At 42.3% G+C, this 22,194-nt stretch overlaps 1 protein-coding gene across 7 annotated transcripts in view; it reads left to right on the forward strand.

Annotated features, from left to right (window-relative positions):
• NFIA (nuclear factor I A) overlaps positions 1–22,194 on the forward strand; it is a 933,690-nt gene that overhangs the window by 273,206 nt on the left and 638,290 nt on the right. Inside the window, exon 1 of one of the 7 annotated variants that reach the window (XM_060231904.1) lies at positions 13,328–13,411. The exons of 2 other annotated variants lie outside the window; for them this stretch is intronic. In XM_060231904.1, the coding sequence (XP_060087887.1) occupies positions 13,343–13,411 (69 nt within the window). In that variant the 5' untranslated portion in view covers positions 13,328–13,342. Of the gene's footprint in view, positions 1–13,327; positions 13,412–18,653; positions 19,214–22,194 lie in introns of those variants that run through there. 4 more of the 7 variants (XM_060231909.1, XM_060231908.1, XM_060231907.1 and 1 more) reach the window with 4 other exon arrangements.

A 22,194-nucleotide genomic window follows, 5' to 3' on the forward strand; every position in this document is an offset into this window, starting at 1 on the left:
GGTTCTGTAAGGGAAGATCTTGCCTCACTAACCTGTTACATTTCTTTGAGGGGGTGAACAAACATGTGGACAAAGGAGACCTGATAGATGTTGTTTACCTTGACTTCCAGAAAGCTTTTGATAAAGTTCCTCATCAAAGGCTCCTTAGAAAGCTTGAGAGTCATGGAGTAAAAGGACAGGTCCTCTTGTGGATCAAAAACTGGCTGAGTAAAAGGAAGCAGAGAGTGAGTATAAATGGGCAGTCTTCGCAATGGAGGACGGTAAGCAGTGGGGTGCCATAGGGCTCGGTACTGGGTCCCATGCTCTTTAACTTGTTCATAAATGATTTAGAGTTGGGAGTGAGCAGTGAAGTGGCCAAGTTTGCGGATGACACTAAATTGTTCAGGGTGGTGAGAACCAGAGAGGATTGCGAGGAACTCCAAAGGGACCTGTTGAGGCTGGGTGAGTGGGAATCAACGTGGCAGATGCAGTTCAGTGTGGCCAAGTGCAAAGTAATGCACATTGGGGCCAAGAATCCCAGCTACAAATACAAGTTGATGGGGTGTGAACTGGCAGAGACTGACCAAGAGAAAGAACTTGGGGTCGTGGTAGATAACTCACTGAAAATGTCAAGACAGTGTGTGTTTGCAATAAAAAAGGCCAACGCCATGCTGGGAATTATTAGGAAGGGAATTGAAAACAAATCAGCCAGTATCATAATGCCCCTGTATAAATCGATGGTGCAGTCTCATTTGGAGTACTGTGTGCAGTTCTGGTCGCCGCACCTCAAAAAGGATATTATAGCATTGGAGAAAGTCCAGAAAAGGGCAACTAGAATGATTAAAGGGCTGGAACACTTTCCCTATGAAGAAAGGTTGAAACGCTTGGGACTCTTTAGCTTGGAGAAACGTCGACTGTGGGGTGACATGATAGAGGTTTACAAGATAATGCATGGGATTGAGAAAGTAGAGAAAGAGGTACTTTTCTCTCTTTCTCACAATACAAGAACTCGTGGGCATTCAATGAAATTGCTGAGCAGACAGGTTAAAATGGATAAAAGGAAGTACTTCTTCACCCAAAGGGTGATTAACATGTGGAATTCACTGCCACAGGAGGTGGTGGCGGCCACAAGCATGGCCACCTTCAAGAGGGGTTTAGATAAAAATATGGAGCAGACGTCCATCAGTGGCTATTAGCCACAGTGTGTGTGTGTGTGTGTGTAGATATATATATATACACACACACACTGTGGCTAATAGCCACTATATATAAATTTTATATAAATTTTTGGCCACTGTGTGACACAGAGTGTTGGACTGGATGGGCCATTGGCCTGATCCAACATGGCTTCTCTTATGTGTTATGGGCTAAATTTATGGCAGTCTTTAAAAAAATGGTTACATATAACTTCAATGGAGTACACTGTTATTGTTATCCAGCCTTAACATTAGAAAAACATGAATCATGATTTGCAGATACAGTCCTGAAATAAGAAAGATTCAGCCTCAGTCTGATGAGACTGCATGAATGAAATGCGCTTAGCTACAATACTCTTTGAAGGCACATTTATTTGTCTCTTTCTACCCCTAATAACTTTACATACTTGCTCAATTGTGTTATCCAACAATAGTGTAGAGGTTATTTTCAGACTTGATCACAGGAAACCTGGGTATAGGTTCCAGCTCAGACAGGTGATCTTGGGGCAGTCACTATTGCTTGGCCATTCCTACTTTTAGTATAGAAAAAGTGATAGAAAAATGGAGTAATCCCCACAAAAGCCTCCCAGAACCCCTTGGAGAAAGAGCAGGGAACAATGGAAATGTAATTTATACATATGAAAGTCATAGATAGAAACAGGTTATCCTGGTGGAGGCTTAGTTGTTACAGACCTCCCATTCTCTCTTTGTCTCTTTTTTCCCCTTTAGTAGGCAGGCCCATTTGGAGGTAGCTGTCTGAATTCCTTGAAACTCTTCAACTTTTACAAGGATGTTTGGAGTTGTACTCAGTAAAGAACATGTAGCGGTAAAGAACATGTAGCTTGTTTTTAGTTGCCTAGTCCATGAAATAAAAAGTGAAAGGCATAATACAATAGTACAATAGTGTTCTTCTCTAGCCATGCAACTTGTATTGACTGCATTTTATCCAGCAAGTGCAGATCTACAGCATCTTATAGCTTTGGAACTTTTTCCAGCATGGAGCTTCTTCACTGGGTATAATTTATACAGAACACAGCAGCATCTGGTTTCTAAAACGTAGCATGTTAAATTTAAGAGTGCCATTGACAGTAGATTTCGAATGCTTGGGCTCTGGTCACATCTGACATTTTCTGCTGAGCCTCTTAGTGCTGGATATAAGCACCAACTAATGTTAGAGCAAATATCTGTCACATCTGAAATCAATAGCTATGTTTTCAATAGGAAATCTAACTTCTTCACAATGTCTGATTTTGTCATCTGTCTCCATCCCAGAAAAGCTGGAATATTTTTAAAATGTAATTCAAGTTTTTAATATGTCACTTACAAACTGCTTTGTTTGGGAGGTAATATAATTCAGTATCCATATGTGATTGCAGGACACTCAAAGATACATATGTTGGCTGCTGTGGTACTGATCCTGTCACTCGTTTCAAATACATATAACCATAGAAAAAAAGGGGGGGGATGAATGTGTGTACCTTAGTCTCTTGACTTTCTTTAAAACTATCCACTGCATAAATAGGAGAAATTGCTTGCTGAAGAACTGTCTCAATTTCACAGGGATAGGAAGATTTTTCTCCTATTATCTAAGAAACTTTATAGTGTACCACAGTGCAAAACAGGGTTGTTTAAGGGGGTGGGGGGACTTGTTGGGGATATTTAATGGAGATTTGACTATTCCCTTTTCTTGAACATAAATATATTTAATTCTAATAGTTGTCAAATCTGTGGAGCCATGGGCAGACAGATGTTTCTATGAACCTGAAAAACACTTCAAGTTTGCAGAAAAATCTGGAATCTTATAGACATAGTGCCTCTAGCGTTCAGAAATAAGTGCTGTTGCTAGACAACCATACTATTACCAGTTTTCATGTCTTGGTTTCTGTTAATAAAAGGCAGAGGGAGGGAAGACTTTGAGGAAAGACTCATCTGAGTCAGGCCTGGCAACAACCACCAGGCAACTTGCTTCCACATGACTTTCATGACTCATCCAGGCCCAACTGCTTGGTACTGTTAAACATCCACCCCCCTACAGGGTGGTGCAGTGGTTAGAAAGACTAGGATATGGGAAATCTAAGTTCAAATTCTCAGACAATCTGCCATGCAAACTCACTAGATGACCTTGTGTCAGTCACACACTCTCTGCCTAACCAGCCCCCAGTTGAGGACAGTGGATCCCCTGGTTTGGAGGCCCTCCCTCCGCTTCAGAGTAATCAGAAAGTGGGGGGGGAGGGAAATGTCTGCTGGGCACTCCATTATCCTCTATGGAGACCGATTCCCATAAAGTATAATGGAGAATTGATCTGTGGGTATCTGGGGCTGGTTTTGGAGGTAGATGCATCAAATTTTCAGCATAGCATCCAATGCCTTTCCTCAAAACACCCAGTAAGTTTAAAAAAGATTGGACCAGGGGATCCAATTCTATGAGCTCCAAAAGAAGGTACCCCTATCTTTCATTATTTCCAAATGGAGAGAAGGCATTTAAAAGGTGTGCATTCCCTTTAAATGTAATGACCAAAACTCCCTTCAGAGTTCAATTATGCTTGTCACATATGCTTGCTCCTGGCTCCACCCCCAAAGTCTCCTGGCCCCACTCCCAAAGTCCCCAGATATTTGAGTCAGACCTGGCAACCCTACCTACCTTGGTTGTCCTGAGGATAAAATGAGCAGAGGAGAATTACACAAGTTGCTTTGGGTTCCCACTGCAGAGAAAGGTGAGGTATATATCATTAAATTAAAAAATACAGCTTCATGTGGGAGGAAGATAGAAGGTAGGTTGGTGAATGGCTCAAGAAGGTGAGAATGAGGAAAGGGAGAAGATATGGGAGTTGCCAGGAGGAGGAAAAGAAAAAATAGTGCAGGGAGGGAGAAAGAGGGAAAGTGAGGTACCCCTTAAGTCCTTGTGGGTTGGTTCCCTACCATGCAGGTGGGCCTGGCAAGTGGCCAGCACCGCACAATTGGGCCACAGTTTTCCCAGGAAAGGCTGCTGGTGCCATCTTGCCTTGCATAGGATGTGTGGAACTTCATCTCACATGAGAGTTAGGTAAGAATGGGCAAGCATTGCTGCCATCTCCCTCACCACATGGAGGACTTGGACTGGCTGGATGCTGCCTCGGTGGCTTCGCACAGGAGTTTTGTAGGCTGGATGCCACCTCTCTCACCTTGCATGAGACTTGGGCACAGTCTCCATAATATTGTGCAGAGTTTACGTGTGCCAGACACAGCCCTTCTGTTGCAGGACTGGCCTGGCCTGGGTGAAGGACATTGACCCACCAGGAGGCATCCTGGGGTCCATAATGGCCCAACTGTCTATGGGAGAACTAATAGTAACTAGGCCTGGCAGCAACCAATAGGCATGTGACTTGCATGACTCACCCAGGCCAAGCTTCTTGTGACTGTCCAAAAACAGCCACCTCAAAAAATCCAGTGTTGTATAGTAGTTAGTGTCAGACCTGGATCTGGGAGACCAAGCTTCTTGTGACTGTCCAAAAACAGCCACCTCAAAAAATCCAGTGTTGTATAGTAGTTAGTGTCAAACCTGGATCTGGGAGACCCAGCTTCAGATCACCACTTTGTAGTGGAAGCCCCCTAGTGACCTTGGACCTGTCACTTCCTCTTAGGCTCACCTACCTAACAAGGTTATTGTGAAAATGAAATGGATGAGAGGAGAACAGTGCAAATAAGCTGATTTGGGTCCCCATTGTGGAAAAAGGTAGGGTATAAATGAAATAATAAATACAGTTGAAAATGGGAGGCAGATAAAGGCAGTTTGGTAGGTGGGTAATAAGGAGAGAGGATCCAGGAAAAGGTTGCCAGGATAAGGAAAAGAAGGGAAATTGTGGAGAAGGGGAGATATGGGGGGGGGGGATAAGATGCCTCCTGCAAATTCTTGAAGGTATCACACCACACAATTGGCCCATACCTTGCCATTGGGCTAGACTTCTGGGTAAAAGCTGCCAGAGTGAGGGAAGGAGTGAAAGCTGAAGGGCAGATAAAAATAAGTGGATTGGTGGAAAGGAAAGGAAAGGAAAGGAAAGGAAAGGAAAGGAAAGGAAAGGAAAGGAAAGGAAAGGAAAGGAAAGGAAAGGAAAGGAAAGGAAAGGAAAGGAAAGGAAAGGAAAGGAAAGGAAAGGAAAGGAAAGGAAAGGAAAGGAAAGGGGAGTGGCTAAGAGGGCTTTCAGATAAAGAAAAGAGGAAATAGTGTGGGTAGAGAAGAATGAGATGCTTTCTGCAAGTCCTCATGAGTCCATCACTTGTATTATCTAATAGTTAATAAGCTGCAGTGAGGAAGCAATATTAAACTTCTGAAGGGTTCTCCATATTGCTTCCATTGTCTGTGTGAATGCCTAAGTATGTATGTTAGTAAAAAACTATCACATGTGGGAGTTTCTTGTGCATTTTCTTTTATTTTTGCCTCCGACTTTTCCCTTTCACACATTCTCTGCTGCTACTCCACACTGACCATGGGGCATAGTGATCTTGGCTTCTGTGGTGATTTGACACCTTTTTATTGTTCTTTTTTTATTCAATGCACATGCTATAGCACTACAATGGATCAAACAGCTAGCGCCCTATCTGACTCCCCAGGACTTAGCTACAGAGATCCATACAACGGTCACTTCCAGGCTGGACTACTGTAACTCACTGTATTCAGGCTTGCCCTTGGGGCTGATCCAGAAACTCCAGCTGGTGCAAAATGTGACAGCCCAGCTGTAAACTGAATTGCCTTTAAAGGCAAGCGTTCAGCAGATGCTGTACAAATTGCACTGGCTACCAATAGAGTGCCGGATCCACTTCAAGATTCTAGTACTGACATTTAAAGCCTTAAGTAGCCTGGGATCGACATACCTGTGGGACTGCCTTTCCCCATATGAGCCCCGGAGATTATTGCAATCAGCCAACCAACAACTTTTGGCCATCCCTGGCCCAAAGAATGTCTGGCTTGCCTCGACCAGGGCCAGGCTGTTTCAACCCTGGCCCTGACCTGGTAGAATCAGCTCCCTGCAGAGATTTGGGCTCTACCAGATTTACTACCATTCTTTAGGGCCTGCAAGACGGAGCTATTCCACCAAACTTTTGGTTGAGGCATGTGGGCATCCTTACTTCACTGCTTATACCATCTATTGTCCTCTCCTACAACAACCTATTAATTTACCATCTTGACTATTAGATTTTGGGCTGACATCTATGTTTTAATCTGCAAAATGTGCCCATACCGCCTATGCTGTATTTTTTGTTGCTGTGCTTGTTTTGATTGTTTTATTATTTTATTGTTGGGTTTTAACTGTTATTTATTATGTCTGTAATCTGCCCATTATGGGAAAGAGCAGAATATAAATCTACTAAATAAAAATAAATAAATATTTCAGATTGTGGCAATAGATTGTTATAGTGCTATAGCAATTGCCATGTTTTTAAAAAGCACTGTTATAACAAGAAAAATGGTGCTCCCAAGGGATTTACAGCAGGAAAATGATGCCAGTGTCAGCAGCACCTCTGTGGAGGAGGCAAACATACACCATTCTTCCCAAAGAGGATACTAACATGCTTGGATTGTGTTATTTCCTAAAGGCAGAGTTAAGCAGATTTTGAAAATACCATTTTGAGGACAGGGAAAACCACTAAACAAGACAATTACAACATGATGTCATGTGGAAGATAAGAAAGAGCACTCTGGCTTAACAAGGTGGGGGGGAAACTTCCAAGTGGAAGCCGCCCCAAACAACTAAAGGAGCAGGTTGGGAGTGCAGCTAAACCCAGGTCTACTTCTGGGAAAGCAGATGGCAGCAGTGGAAGGAGCACTATTCACCAACTTTAGCTGGCAAGCCAGTTGCAATCTTTCCTGGGCAAAACAGATTTGCCAGTGTGGTACATGCCCTGGTACCACCCAGACTTGACTACTGCAATATGTCTACGTGGGGTGCCCTTGGAAAATATCCAGATGCAACTATTGGTATAGAATGCTGCAGCCAGAATTCTCACTGGAGTGGGGCATAAGGGCCATATCACTCCAGGCTTGTTCTGCCTACATGGGCTCCCAATTTGCTTTGTGTGTGTAAGTTTGTTTTAATGTTTTTATTGTTTGTTACCTTCTGCCCTTATGATTGGGAAGAAAGGTGGCTTTAAAATGTTTAAAATGAAGTAAGTGTTTATCCTAGACAAAATGGTATCATTATGAAGAGGGTCCATGCTTGCCACCAGTGATATCACAGCTACTATTCAATAAACTATTACACTCTTGCAACAAAAACTCACAAAGTACTTTTTCTTGAAAAAAATTACAGCTGGCTAGAAGTGGGGAGAGGCTGGGGAGAGCATTTTACTGTTGTGTTCACTGCAGAGAAAGTATTATTTGAAAATTAAAAAAGACCTCAAGGAAAGATCATGAATCCTTTTACAGTAATTGAGTAATGACTTTCCATTGTACTTTGCACTAAAATACAAACATCTGGAAACACTCTCAACATCCATTTTGTGACATACCAGCAAACTAATGTACTATGTAGTATTCATGGCATTTTTACAGCATACTAATAAAACTGGTGACTTTTAAACAAGCAATCTCTCAACAAACAAACAATTTTTATGAACCTCAAAGTCTCAATACTTTTTTAGGAATTGAAGTAGAAATCTTCTGCATGCAAATGATGACTGTTAATAAGCTTTCCAGGTCTAAATACATTTACATGGATGTCAATTGATCTGAACTGTTTGCAGTTAAAGACAACCCAATAGCCCAGCCCAATTAGTAGTAATTTTTTTTTTATCATTGTCCATATAGTTAACAATACAATCTCCCACTTCAATTCTTTCTAACTTTTCTGCCTTTCATGTACCACAACTCTGTGTATGCCTATCCTGTAGCAATTGTGCTGAATCCACAACTCAACAAACAAAACACTGGAGTGGTTCCACAGCTACTCTGGAGAAAAGCTAGCATATAAATATTTTAAATAAAACTTAAAGTGTCAATGCTAAAGTCACCAATGATGCTGCCATGCTTGCAACAGACTCCTGCCCTGGCCATACCGCAGCCATATTATGCAATAACAGACAACAGTGGTCTGACATGGATACAGATAATAACAGAACTTTCTACCCTTTAGGAGAACATCTCATGCAGCTAAGCATGGGGTTGCATACCATCGAACTGGATTATCTACAGCAACACAGATGTCTGCATATCTCAGGATGCCTAACGTACTCCATACAAATAATTTACCCATTCATCTGGTCCTAATACAAACTGAATGCTAGAAATTCATTAGGGATAGCTGAATATCTCACAGAAGATGTCAGTCTAAAATCTGTTAAGCTTCCTCTCTAATTGCAGAACTTCACTCTTCTACACTCAAAATTCAGAGAAATGGGAGAAAAGCACAGAAAACTAGACACCTGAAATGGGATGTCTAACACAATAATAATACAACAAAATATTTATTTATTTATATTTGGACTTATATCCCGCCCTTCTCACCGAAGTGTCTCAGGGCGGCTTACAACATTATAATTTACATAGATTTGGTTTAAAAACATTTACAAATAAGTTAAAACCATAATTGATAAAACAAAATAGGAATAAAACCAGCGGTCTGTAGATGCATTTTTGTTCCATCCAGAAGATGTTCTCATTGTCAGTTAGATGTTATAGGCCTGCCGGAAGAGGGCTGTCTTACAGGCCCTGCGGAACTGCCCTAGGAGTCAATTGCACCTTTAAGACCAACTTAGTTTTATTCAGAACGTAAGCTTTCATGTGCATGCACACTTCTTCAGACAAGGAATGATGTACAGTAAGCAGAGCCACATATAGCTGGTGGGGTTTGGAATGCCAAGTGGTACAAAGTTAAAAACCAATAGCATAATCGTAAAATTAACAAATTCAGAAAACCTTTGATCTGGGTTGAATTAGCGTGGGAAACCATAAAACAGTAACACGTCAGAATGTGAGAATGCCTGTTAATTATTCTATTGCTAATAAACCTGGGTCAAAAAGAAGGCATTTCTTGACCCAGGTTTATTAGCAATAGAATAATTAACAGGCATTCTGACATGTAATCCCACCAGCTATATGTGGCTCTGCTTACTGTACCTCATTCCTTGTCTGAAGAAGTGTGCATGCACATGAAAGCTTACGTTCTGAATAAAACTAAGTTGGTCTTAAAGGTGCAATTGACTCCTATTTTGTTCTACTACTTCAGATCAACACGGCTGCCTATTTGGATCTATATACAATAATAATACAGATATATAATTGCTGGGTGGGCTTCCTTATACATCTCTTAATATCTCTTGGGTAAACCAACAATGTGCTATGAATTTATTTACTTTCAAAAACTTTAAATGATCTAGTACAGCTTTGTACATGGATACTCATATCAATTTACACCATATCCCCATTGACATAGATTTCTGCTGTTAATGTACAGCTCTAAATACATTTTTTTAAAATAAGATGTTTTAAACTAATGGAAATGCACCCCCAGCACACACTAGTGAGAGTTAATCTGTAACTCTATCTGTAATGTAGTGTAATTTTTGTCTAGACAAGTCCTGTGGCATCCTCTGAAACTAACCCAACAGGAGCATTCCTTTTATTCCAACAGAATTTGGATTAAGTGCAACAATTCTGATAATTGTGTCATTCCCATTGTTTGAAGACAGAACTGAAGGGCTTAATCTCTCACAGTAATTGGACCAGGCCATCAAAACTGTAACCACATAAAATGGGGGGGGCACTAATTCAGAAGGTGTAAATTGAAATATTCTTTTGTGGGTTTCCATGCTATTTGTAAGTTATATTCATTCATTTGTTCCCCTTACCACTCTATAAAAACCCAAATGGTCCTTGCTAGAACCTTTTAGCAGCTAACCTGACATGATACCAAATGACTTAATTCCACAATAAACATTATAACACAGCTCCATATGAAACAATTAGGTGGAACAGAAGATATCAGAATGGTAGTCTCACTGCTAAGTCTGTGAAACAAGAAAGTGATAGTGAAGTGGCCTTAAGGTTGTAATCTAATAATTCTTCATGGATAGGCCATTAAGGCCTGATTTACATGTGAAGCTACCCGTCAAAAACACCTTCTGCAGGCTCAAGTCTTTCTTAACTTGTGCTGTGTTCTGTGCAAAGGGATTATGTATGTTCAGTTTTAATGCCAAAGACCATAGCCCTTGTGGACATTATGTTAATATACTAAGCACATATAGCAACCTCACACAGGATGCAGTAGAGCCCATGCAAAGTTGCACAGGAAAGCTCATTGCATCAGCAGCCTCTTGTAAAAATCTGACCTCTGATAGAGGGCAGCAAATGTTATCTGCATTGGATTTTATAGACAATACTTCTTTGAATACTCCTGAGTCCCTTGAGCTTTGCAAAATATATCATTGGAGAAGGGTAAATAAATTGCTGCCAAAGGAATCACCCCTACTGGAGGAGCAGCAATGTCAATTTTGAAATCCGCCCCCACGGTTCCCCAAATCTCCCATTACACTTTTCTAAAGCTCTCAGGGACTTAAGCCAATTCTCTGATCTTCTAGTTTTGTTCCTTTTGCACCATCCTGAAGCATGCCTTCATTGTCTGTGTGGAGGGGATATTTTACTTTGGGTCAATTTTACATATTTTGCTATATACTCAGGGAGATCAAATAGTAGCATCTCTGATCCTTTCTATGGGTAGCCTTGTTTTGCTGGCATATGGCCACTCAATTTGGTATTAGATAGATAAAACTTGTTATATGAAAAACATTAAATATCAGGAAGTAGGTAAATTATTTCTTGCTCCACAAGAGGCTGCTTCAACATGATTCTCTCACAGTGGCTAGAGTGCTGGTCTTAGCTTGAGGAGACCTGGTTTTAAACCCCCATTCAGTTGTAAAACCTACTGGGTAGTCTTGGGCCAGCCGCTAGCTCTCAGCCTGGCCTACCTCAATATGAATAGAGAAAAATAAGATAAGCATACAGTGTTATATTTAGCTAGAACTAGGCCTCATTTTGGGCAGGAGCTCACAGGAGCGGAGCTCTGTTACCTCTAAATTTTCTTGTGCTCTTTCTTTTCTTACCCCCCTCCCAAATACTTGCTTCTGTGCTCCATTGTTCAAACCCCCTATGAGAATTTTCCTGAACTCTAAGATTTGACAAACTTTCTAATATTTCTCCCCACAAAAAATGGGAAATAACCAAAACATATAAAGCAGACAAATGAAAATCTCCATCATGCCACTGTGGCCACATAGGAGAAAGTAATTTAAGAAGTATGATGGAAGTCAGGTTTTATTATGACAATTATAATTCAAGAAGCATTTTAAGGTAGATGCTGAGCTGATATAATTTAGTACACCTTCAGGTGACGTCAGGGGTGCAAATGAGTTGTACTAATGAGCTCCGGCACCTGTTTTTCTATGAAATGACCGCTGGCCAGCACTATGCTTTACTTGCTACCTCTTACAACTAATACTCCCTCTAAGCTGTGGAGTCTTGTGAAGAAAACCGTGACCTACTGGCATTAAAGTTGTGAGCTACTACACAAATTAGTTTGCTCTGGGGCCATTTTTCCTGAGCAAAGACAAAAATGTGTGAGTTGAAGGCTTAAGAACTGTTAGCTAGCTCACACTAACTTGGCATAGAGGGAACATACTGTTTTATCTATTTTAATTAATTTATGTAATTGATTGTATTTAAAATTGTTGTCTACAATGTTTTATTTAAATCATGGTATTGCATGTCTGTGAGCCGCCCTGAGCCCGCCTTTGGCGGGGGAGGGCGGGATATTAAAATATATTAAAAAAATAAAAAATATATAAAAATAAATTTATTATTATTATTATTACTTACAACCTAATGACAGAAGTTGCTGAGACCGAAAGAACATCTAACTCAAACTCCTAATGTGAATCCTTCCCACCCTCTTGTGCTCTGCCCTTCAGAATATGCTATCCAGATCATAACGTACAAGAAGCTTAGGGCTGGTTCATTACCAGAACACACTTACAAACAAAATCATTTGATATTAGTCCTGGTGGAAAGCCAAGCCTATCACCTTGTGCTTGGTAGGGATGGTACTTTCAAAAGATATTAAATGGAAATTACCTAGGATTTTATTTTAGTTTTGCAAAAGTAGACAAAAAACCCCCCTCCACATTCTATTTTATAGGTTCTATAGATGCTGGTCACTTTGCAGTTAAAGCAAGCCACAGTACTGCCATAAGAAAACCTATGAAGGTTTACACAGAAATAAGGCCCACTGAACAATAAAGCAGACTTCCAAATCCATGTATATATAACAAAGCTTTAACTCAATCAAAAGTACAGTAACAATCACAACTCAGTCACAAATTTATCTGGGAGGCAAGGCCCGTGTAACTGTGTTAACAGTTACAGCGGAGGTCAAGAGGTCTTTTGCGGATCCGTCTAGCAGGCATTTCTGTGCGAGGGAAAAAAACTGGGGGGGGGCGCCCCCGCTCCTTATATCATCTTTTAACTGAGGAAATTGTTTGCTGAACACCACACTTCGGAAGAGACCCGTACGGTTGCATGTAGCAAAACTGCATTCGGCTAACAGCTCCCCTCCCCCCTCCCATTCATTGCAATGTTCGCCTGCAGAAAGGACTCGCACTGCGCATAGAGAGCGACTCTCCTTTTCTCCTTCCTTCCTTCCTGCTGCCGCTGCGGTGCCTGGAACCGGGCCTAGTCTATTGGAAATGTTGTTCTGGCTGGAGTACGCGCTGAAAGGAATTCCTGATGCTGCTATTGGCCCGGCGCTGGCCTCCGTGAGAATGGACCTCCTCCATGTGTGTGGTGTCTATGCAAATTGCAGCGATTGCGGAAATACACAGACTGGGACGTGAAGCGGAGGGGGGGGGGGAGGGGAGCGAGGTGGAGAGTCTGTCGAATAGATTGCAACTTCTGCAAAGTCTAACACAATCCAAGGCACACAAAACAAAGCCAGGGAGAGAGAAAATCTGAGAACCCAGCCAGTACGGCTTGGATCGCTTTCAAAACAGAGACTAGCGAGAGTGCATCACAAACCGTTGCCTTGGAAGGTTATATATATATATATAAACATAGCAGCTTGTTAATTAGCTTTTTTTTTTTAATTCTCTTTCGAAGTTTCAACAATTTCAAGTTTAATATAGTTCTAATGAAAAAATAGAAACACATGACAATCAATGAAGCAAATCGTCTCAAGCCTTTAAAGTTTCTTACATATACTTTATACATTGCAATGGTACGTGGTGCATATTAAATTTTCTTTCCTGTTTTTTTTTTAAAAGAAAATGTGCTTAGCGCGAGATTTTTAATGGCTATTGTATCGCAGATGTTTGCTTTGTAAGCTGCTTTAATGTTTAACTGACTTGTATAGCGTGTCTGTGCACCATGCAGAAGATAGCGGCAGGGTGGATGGATTTTGTGTATTCACTAGTTTCCCCCCCCCCCCCCGGTGATTCGAGAAAACCGCTGAGCTTGACAGATTTTTTTCCTTCATAGCGCTTGCTTGGTTTAAAAAACACACACACACAACCTTGAGGTACGTGCTCAGCTCCGTAAAAAGACGTCTGGGATCAGCAGCCAGCCCAGCACAAAAGGAAGCGTCTAGACTGGGGATGTAATTGACAAACCCATTCTCTAATCAATGTAGCAAAGCTCTATGATAGACTAGAGCGCTGTCCAATGAGTGAGCAGGCTGCGTGTTTCACCGTTCGAAATAACCCGACTAGGAGGAGGGGGAAAGAGACAAATAAGTTTGATTTCTACCCCTCCTTTCCCCTCAGTTCCGAAGTTCTCTGTGTGCTCGGCGCACAGGGGAATAGTTGGGAGCTATCAAACCGGGGGTGGGGGAGACTTGGATTTTTTAAAAAAAGGATAAACAACAAACGACTGGGATTCGTGGCAGTGCGAGTGTTTGGCTCGGTTGATTTTGCTGAACACCACACATTTGTAATCTCCTTTAAAAAGGCAGAATGATTGCAAAAGCATTATCTGTTTAGTCTGAATGGTCAGGATTTCTTATGAGGGTGGGGGGCCTCAGTGAGCCTTTCCCTCACCTCTTGTGCCTGTCCTATTTCTTGTGGTTCGGCTAAAGTTATCACATAGCGAGATGTTTAGATTGTGGTCTGTATTAGCCCCCTTGTCTGTTTGTTTCTAGTGTGGGAAGCCCCAAGCAGTTCGGTTTCTTTGAGGGTACAGAGTTATTTTCCCTTCCCTACTCCAGTATCATCATATTCACTGAAAGTATGCCTCTCTAATTTCAGTGGGTCTTGTTTCCAAGAAAGTACACTTAGGACTGCAGCCTAAAAAGTATTTTGGAAGAACCGCGCCTCTAACACTCTTCTGTATACAATCTCAGATACAAACTGATCCCCCCCCCCCCCGGGTTTAAGCACTTGCCCAGTCAGTTACTATCATGCAGGTGTATATCTGAAGGGCAGTATGGAGTGTGGGTCCCCCGCCCCAACCGCAAAAAAAGACGATCCATCCAAAGTTAAGCACTTTCGAATTCTGAGGGAACGTCCATCACAAGTGTGCTATTAGAACTGTAACACAGACTGTAGCACATAATTCAGTGTTTAATTTTGACTATCTCTCATAAATCCTGATTAGATTGACGAAGTTGGGCACCATAAAAAGGCCAGTGAGGGAGGAGAGATGTGTATATGCGTGTTTTTGAGAGGGTGCTGTGTGTGAGAGATGTCCCCTTCCTTCTGGTCCTGCCTTGCAGAAATATGGGAGATCTACTGATAGGGTGTCTGGCCAGTATCCAAAACCCCTATGAAGCAATCCCAGTACAAGCTACCAGAGCCCCAAGTCTAGTCACTAATAGGCCTTAGGCCATGCAGGAGTCTCGTTTGAAGCTTGCTAGTAATAGGATGGAGACTTGGAATAATCCCTCTTGCCAGAAGACCTGACTCTTTCCTAAAGAGGAGGTTAGGATTTGGAAGCCTTCTAGTTGAGTATTGAAGCTTAATCATGCCCTGCCATAGAGGCAAGAGAGGAGGATCTGGTTTAAATCGGTTCGTAGCCAAACCTCACCTTAAACACGAAGCATCGGCATGCCCCCTCCGAGAATAACCAGAGAAGAAACAGTCGCTTTCAAGTAAAGGAAATTACTGCGGGTGGGGCATGGGGGGATGGTTTTGTGTTGAAAGTGTGTTCCTTGCTCATTCATTGAATACTTCTTAGGGAAGTTCTACTCGGGAGAAGCCCCGCTTTCAAACAACGGAACTAATCCCGAGGAAGTGGTTTAAAGATCTCAGCCTAAAAAGTTTTTAAATCATATTAATGCGATTTCCCGTTAAGTCTCTCCTGATATATATTCAAGATGCTCCGTATAAGTGAACCCTGCTCGACGTAATTTATATATCTAAGAGGATTTCACTGAGGCTGGCGAGGTAAAAGTTTCTGCAAATAAAACACTGTAAATGCAATGCCGGGCAACGTGCCAGGCAGAATATAGATAGGAGGGATCATGGCAGAAAGTCTTTGCGCTCAGACATATACCATTTCATGGTAGCAGCCTATAGCACTTTTTTTCCGAAGTTCCCATTTCCAATAGACAGGTTGGCTTGAGTCAGATCTTTGTCTGCTGTGTTTTTAATGAAGCGATCTCCTTTAAGTGTATTTCTCCCTCCCCCCCCCCCAGGCTTTTTTATAACATCTTATACACTCAGGACGAAGAATGTACTTGCAGACTTCCATCCGCTGTGCTGGAATCTTCCTGTGGAAACATTTTCCTGTGCTTTGAAGCAAACTTTCTGCTTACGTGGGGCAAAAGGAGTTATGATTTCAGTTTTTATTCCGTTCAGGCTTTCTCCCTTCGCGATTTTCTCTGCCTACAAAGAGGAGTGTGCGCGCGTGTGTGTTGTAGCAGAGCAGCAGCAGAAAGCGCCTCCCCTCCCTTAGCTTAGGTTTTGCTGGAGGGAGAGGGGGAGGCGAGGAGTCAGCGGATGTAAGCGGCTCGGTGCTGAACTTGGATGCAAAGTCTGCCTAGAGGGCGCAAACAATCATCCCGCGTCCAAAAGTCTTACGAAGGGCGCCAAAAGTTACTTAAGATAATATTGCTAACCACAAAGAGCTGGAAATCGTAGAGCAATGCTGACTGCCAGCAGAAAGAGCACAGCCAAGGGCTCGATCCTCCCTCACTGGCGAATCCCTCCTCGACTTCAACGTATGAAGAAAATCTTCACCTGACAGAATGTATGTGTGGTGGTGGGTTTTTACCATCAAAACGGAATGTTTCACAGAAGAAAACGTTAACTGGTTTTGTTTTACACGTATTTAAAAAAGAAGTTCCTGGTGTTCTACCTACATATTGGTACAGTAAAATAACATTTACACCAACAATCATTAGACAGGGCAGTATTGGAATTCTCAAGGCCATCCTTGTGCAGTCTCTAGGATGATGTGCAGATTTCCACTTTCAGCATCTCACCACAAATGCCACTTTTTGAGTATTTGTGGTTTTAGATACATGCCAAGCCTTGTACATAGCAGCAAATGTCATGGCTGGCTGCCCTGGGAGCAGCCACATGCACTGTGGCCACTGTGCCCAGCAATGTGAGGAATAGGCCCTGTGTTTCAAAATGGAATACACAGCAGTGAAGGGGATAACTGGGGTTAGAACTAGAAGACCAAAAGGAGTGGTTAGGAAACAAGTGGAAAGTAATAAATAAGGAGCTATGTATTTTAAAATGAGCATTTTTTTTGTGAGACTGTCAGCCAGAAACGTATGTCGAGGAAAGCTGGGTGATCCCAGGCAATGTTTAGTTGGATGTATTTCCATGTAATTATGTCATCGACAGGTACTAGGCAACTCTTCTGATTTTTTAAGATAAAGGGCTCAATGAAAAGTCAGCTTTTTTGCACTGATGTAATTTGCAATCCATAAATGACACAATGTTGGTGAGACTCAGATGGGTGGCCATGTTGGTTTGAAGCAACAGAACAAAGTTGAGTCCAGTGGCACCATTAAGACGAACCAAGTTTTATTTCAGAATATGCCCTGGCCTGGACTCAAACTTTGTTCTACAATGTTAGCAAGACACTATTGGGAAAAGGGAAGACCCTCCAGAGTATAGTGCTAAAGATTACATAGCTTCTGAGGCCTCCTGTGATGAATAGCTGTTTCCTTTAAGAAATCTTCACAATGCTTTTAACTGCCTCCTTACATTCTTGATTCTGGAACACCTACATCTTGGTGTAGTGGTTAAGTGCAGGGACTCTTATCTGTGAGAACCAGGTTTGATTCCCCACTCCTCCACTTGCACCTGCTAGCATGGCCTTGGGTCAGCCATAGCCTTGAAAGGGCAGCTGCTGTGAGAGCCCTCTCCAGCCCCACCCACTTCACAGGGTGTCTGTTGTGGGGGAGGAAGGTAAATGAAATTGTGAGCTGCTCTGAGACTCTTCGGAGTGGAGGGCGGGATATAAATCCAATATCATCTTCTTCTATTCCCCAGAAGATTTGCATGCAATGTGTGTGTGGTATGTCTTGTGGTATTTTCTTCCTCTTCAGGGGTGTGTGTGTGTGTTATGAATGGTTGAGGATGTGCCTTGAAGGCTGTACATCTTATTGGGAAACTGAAGGAAAACCAGAGAAGACTGTCCTCTTAGGCAATTTAGAGAGAAAATCTAAGAAAAAGTTGACTGACTGGCAACTTTCCAAACCCCAAAAACCAAACCTTTTCTTGTGCCAAAACAATGCATTATAAGATAAATAAAGGACAGGAGACTCATTTCTAAGTTAGAGCACTTTTAATTGCTTGAGGGTTGTAACACAGCCATAAAGAAGTGCATTTTTAGTAAAATAAGCATCCTTGCCTACATATACTGAGTGTTTAAGATAGATGGAGGGGTCTGAACAAGTATCTTCGACTCCTGTGAATCATGCTTCTGTAAAGAGTAAAACTATGAAAAGGCCATCCCAGAGCATAAAAAGAAGTTGTATATCTACATTGTATAGTTTTATTTCAGGAGATGAAAGCATTTAATTTAGTACTTAGATAAAATAATATGGAAAAGGGGAGGGGAATCTGAGCGGTTAGGAACAGGCTTCCTGGTGGGGGTGTGTGTGGAAAATAATGAATTTAAGAGTTGAATAATGTATAATGAATTCTCGGGCAGTCTGCACAATTGTGCCTATAAAGCAAAGCAAAACAAAACAAACAAAGGCCCGGAGTGTCTTTCGTGGTCTATAACTGGAGCTGCAATCTATATACTTTTTTGGATGTTTCTACTGTTATTGTTTGGAAAGCTTCTTTTTGCGTGCGATTAATATTTTTGTGTGCGATTAATAATGGAAGTGTAGCCAAAACTCTTTAAGGCGATCTCCTTGAAGGTCTTTGGGAAAAAGCGGCGGGGGGGGGGAGCTGGTGGGGGAGGGGAGCCGGTGGGGGAGGGAGAGCGGGAGTCTGAAATGTGGAAAAGTAGTTTTGTTTGCTTAAGCACATCCTGTATAGCCTATAGCCGCTCCGGAGCCCTGCATGCAAACGGCTCCTGACTGCGTTACCCAGTAATGCACTGAGAGCAGGCAGGGATCGGGGATTGGGAGGGCTGGCCGAGCAGTAGCACTGCAGCCCCCCTCCCCCGGGCAAGGCAGCGAGCGAGTTGCTGCTGCTGCTTCTGGTGGAGCGGTGCAGAGCGGAGCAGAAGCAAGAGGCACGCTGGCAGGTTCCCGGGGAAGCTGGAGCCCCGGGCTTGCTGCTGCTGCAGCTGGAAGCGGGGGAAGTGTGCGCTATGCCTTTAACGCCTGGGTACAGTAGACATGTATAGTGTGTAGTGTAGGGAAACTCTAGGCGGGGTTAAAGTTCAGCTCATGGAGCTGATCAGCGCTGGCTGCAGTTTAGTAGAGTTGGAAATGTGAAAGCAAGAAGCAGGCTCGATTCTCCCCCCTCTTTCTTTTTTCTCTCTCTGTCTTCTCTCTCTCTCTCCCTCTCTCCCTCCCTCCCTCTCTTTCTCTCTCTCCCTCTCACTCACACACCTCCAAGCCACAAAACCCCCCACAGCAATCATGTATTCTCCTCTCTGTCTTACCCAGGTAAGAAGCTCTTTGGATTCATTTCGGTGAGGGGATTGCTGGGGTTGTGTGTGCTTTGCGATGGGGGTGGGGGTAAAGAGCGGGAGGGTGGAATCCCGCTTGCGGAAAGTAACTTTCTTTCCCATTAGGTTACATTTCTGCTTTCGCACGGCCATTTGTATAGACACATGGCTAATGGCGTCTAGTTATTAAGGCTTTAATTAATATTGGTGTGGGTGTTATGTTGGGGAAAGGGGGGAGATAGTGGAGTCGTGCTGAAATGCAATGTATGTGTATGCGTATGTGTTTAGGACGCTCTGCACGTGTTTAGCAGTCGCAACCCATTACATGCTTGGTCATCTGAAATCAATACTCACTGCTTTTGCTTCCGAGGTGTTGAATGCATAGAAACGGAACAACACCACAATATATAGTTAGGTTCTTTCTGTTTGTTTGTGGGTTTTTTTTTAAAGTATGGTATTAAGTAACTGAGTGCTGCATGCGTTCTCTCCACCCCTCTCCCCCGCCCCCCCATCGTAGCGCTGCATTGCTTCACCTCCGTAAACTCCTCTCACACTTTTTTTGTTAGCAGCATTAGGTTTGTAAGGCTTGAGCTTTTGTATTTGAATCCCAGGTGGAGAAGTAGAGCTATTGAGATGCATTGCACCTATGCCTAGATCTTCCCTTTCTATACATTGCACCGGGCTTTGATGGATAACTAGAGCTTTAAGTAATCCACATTGCGCTGCTGCTACTACTGCAGCCTCCTGCATTACCCTCTTTTCCGTTACTCTCGGGCACAACACAGCTCGGGATCCTCGCAGTGCACTGCAGCCGTCACACCTCTACCTAACTCTAGCCTAGTAGGCTCCGAAGGGCAATCCCAACCCAGATCTGTCTTCTTGGCTACGTTGAACGCTCCTTGTCACTTGCTCGGGTGTCACGTTTGCCTAGGGTTGTTTCCTTTGGGAAGTTGGGTTTGCACGTCCTGCCTGGAGAAAGCGGAGGGCGGGGGAAGGAGGGTTTAAAAAAAAAACACAGAAAGTTGCTCGATCCCTTTTGTTTGCAGCGCAGCTAAGTTCCTCGTGGGCTGAAAATAATTTCAAATGTGATTTCTCCCTCTCTCCCCGCCTCCCCAGTTCCCCCTTCTCTGGTTGCATTCCCCTGATTCTCAAGAGTTATGTGCCTGCCGCCTGAACTGCACATGCAGCCGGTCCTGGGAAACTGCTGCTTCTGCGCCCAGGAGTTCGGGCAACTTTTCTTTTCTACCCTCCACTACTCTCATTGCGTTGGCAGCCCTCCGCCCGCAGAAAACTCTTACAGCGCCAGTTTTTCAGATAATCTCTCCCCCACCCCCCTCTCCGTATTTCTTTACACGATTGAACATAAAGCATGCCCTGAATTGTGTGTGCGTGTGTTCTAGATCTAGTTTCTTAAACACACACACACACACACAGACACACACACACACATACTTATTTTCAATAACTCCTTAATTTTGGTGAGCGTTTTGCTGCTTAACAATGACGGTTGAAAGTTTCTATTGAACTCGAAGTTCTGCCCTTCCCACTTCAGTACTTCTGACTGGCAGGGACTTGCAATTACACACCTTCAGTTATGCAGGATGTGATGGTTTGAGGAGGAAACACTTTGGGACACAGACCCCCGGATTATTTCCTGCCTTTGTATGAGTTTTTCATTGTATTTGAATATTTATGGAAGGGGGATTAAACAGGACATTGTAAGAATGTCAGAAGTTAGGTACAGATAACTTTTGGAAGTTAGTAGCTGTCCAAGACAACCGCTCTCACCTTTAAGGAATACATTTGTGGTTATAGCAAACCAAATTTCCACAGAATGCATCTTGACCATGCTACTAATCTTAGTAGCTGATTGTCAATAGAAGATGCCTCTAGTCTATATTTTGGAATGCCATGAAATTGGTGGGTTTCAAGATGAACTCTAGTGAAAAGTTTTGCTCACTTACAAAGAACCTAAGTCAAGATCTGTTTTCTGCTACCTATGGTAGCAAAGAATGTTTGTATCTGTACCTCAGCCATTTCTGCTTCTGCCCCACTGTTGGGCTCTGTGTTTTGATACTGTGATTTGTAGTAGGCCTTATTGTATATTACAAAGAGTTCAGTTATATTTTCCTTTTTTTATATCCACTATAGCTATAATAGAACCATTATGTTACAAAGAGCTTAGTCACCTCTTTGCACGTTTGCAACTGCTTTTTAAAGGATTTTAAAAGGTGTCTTTTCACAACTTTTCAAGACACCAGATCTGGTTTATATATAGTCAATCTATGAACACCGATAAAGAGTTAAATAGTTTTTATTAACATTTCAGAATTCATGCCTTCTTTAAATTTGTCCAGTGTGACATAAAACACAACAATAAAGAACTGTCGTTTCAGTTGATGGAACTGGAAGCATAGCAGAAAGTACATGTTAAGGCATTATTTACTTACTGTCCCCATACATGTGATTTACCTACTTGCAGTCTATTAAATACTGTTTGAACTTTAGAGTGTCAGCTCATATTAGATGGACAGGAAATACACATAAAGCTAAGATTCACAGAAATCTTAATACTATGAGATTTTACATAGCTGGCTAACTTTGAAGTACATGAACTTGAATCTATTGTTTCCAAAGATTACAGAAACATAGTATGTTTTTATTAAAAGAAAGAAGCCCATTCAAATCATATTTTGTAACTTTTTTTATTCCCAGACATTTGGGAATAAATTATGTTTCTGTTTTGTGATCCAAAATTTAGCCACACTGTTGTGACAAATTCTATTTGGAGCACAATGCATATGAGCTGCAGAAAGGTGTATACATTCACTTTTGTTTTTTTTCCTTTCCATAAATGCTGTAAGGTGCATATGTAAAGGCTGTGATAGTTAAAGCAATTTTTAATTTTAAGGGTATAGATCTTCGATCAAACTTTTGGAGAACTTTTTGTTCAATCTTATCATAGGGAAAGGAATCCAC

Source organism: Heteronotia binoei, chromosome 2 (genome assembly GCF_032191835.1).
Source record: "Heteronotia binoei isolate CCM8104 ecotype False Entrance Well chromosome 2, APGP_CSIRO_Hbin_v1, whole genome shotgun sequence".
Lineage (NCBI taxonomy): Eukaryota > Metazoa > Chordata > Lepidosauria > Squamata > Gekkonidae > Heteronotia > Heteronotia binoei.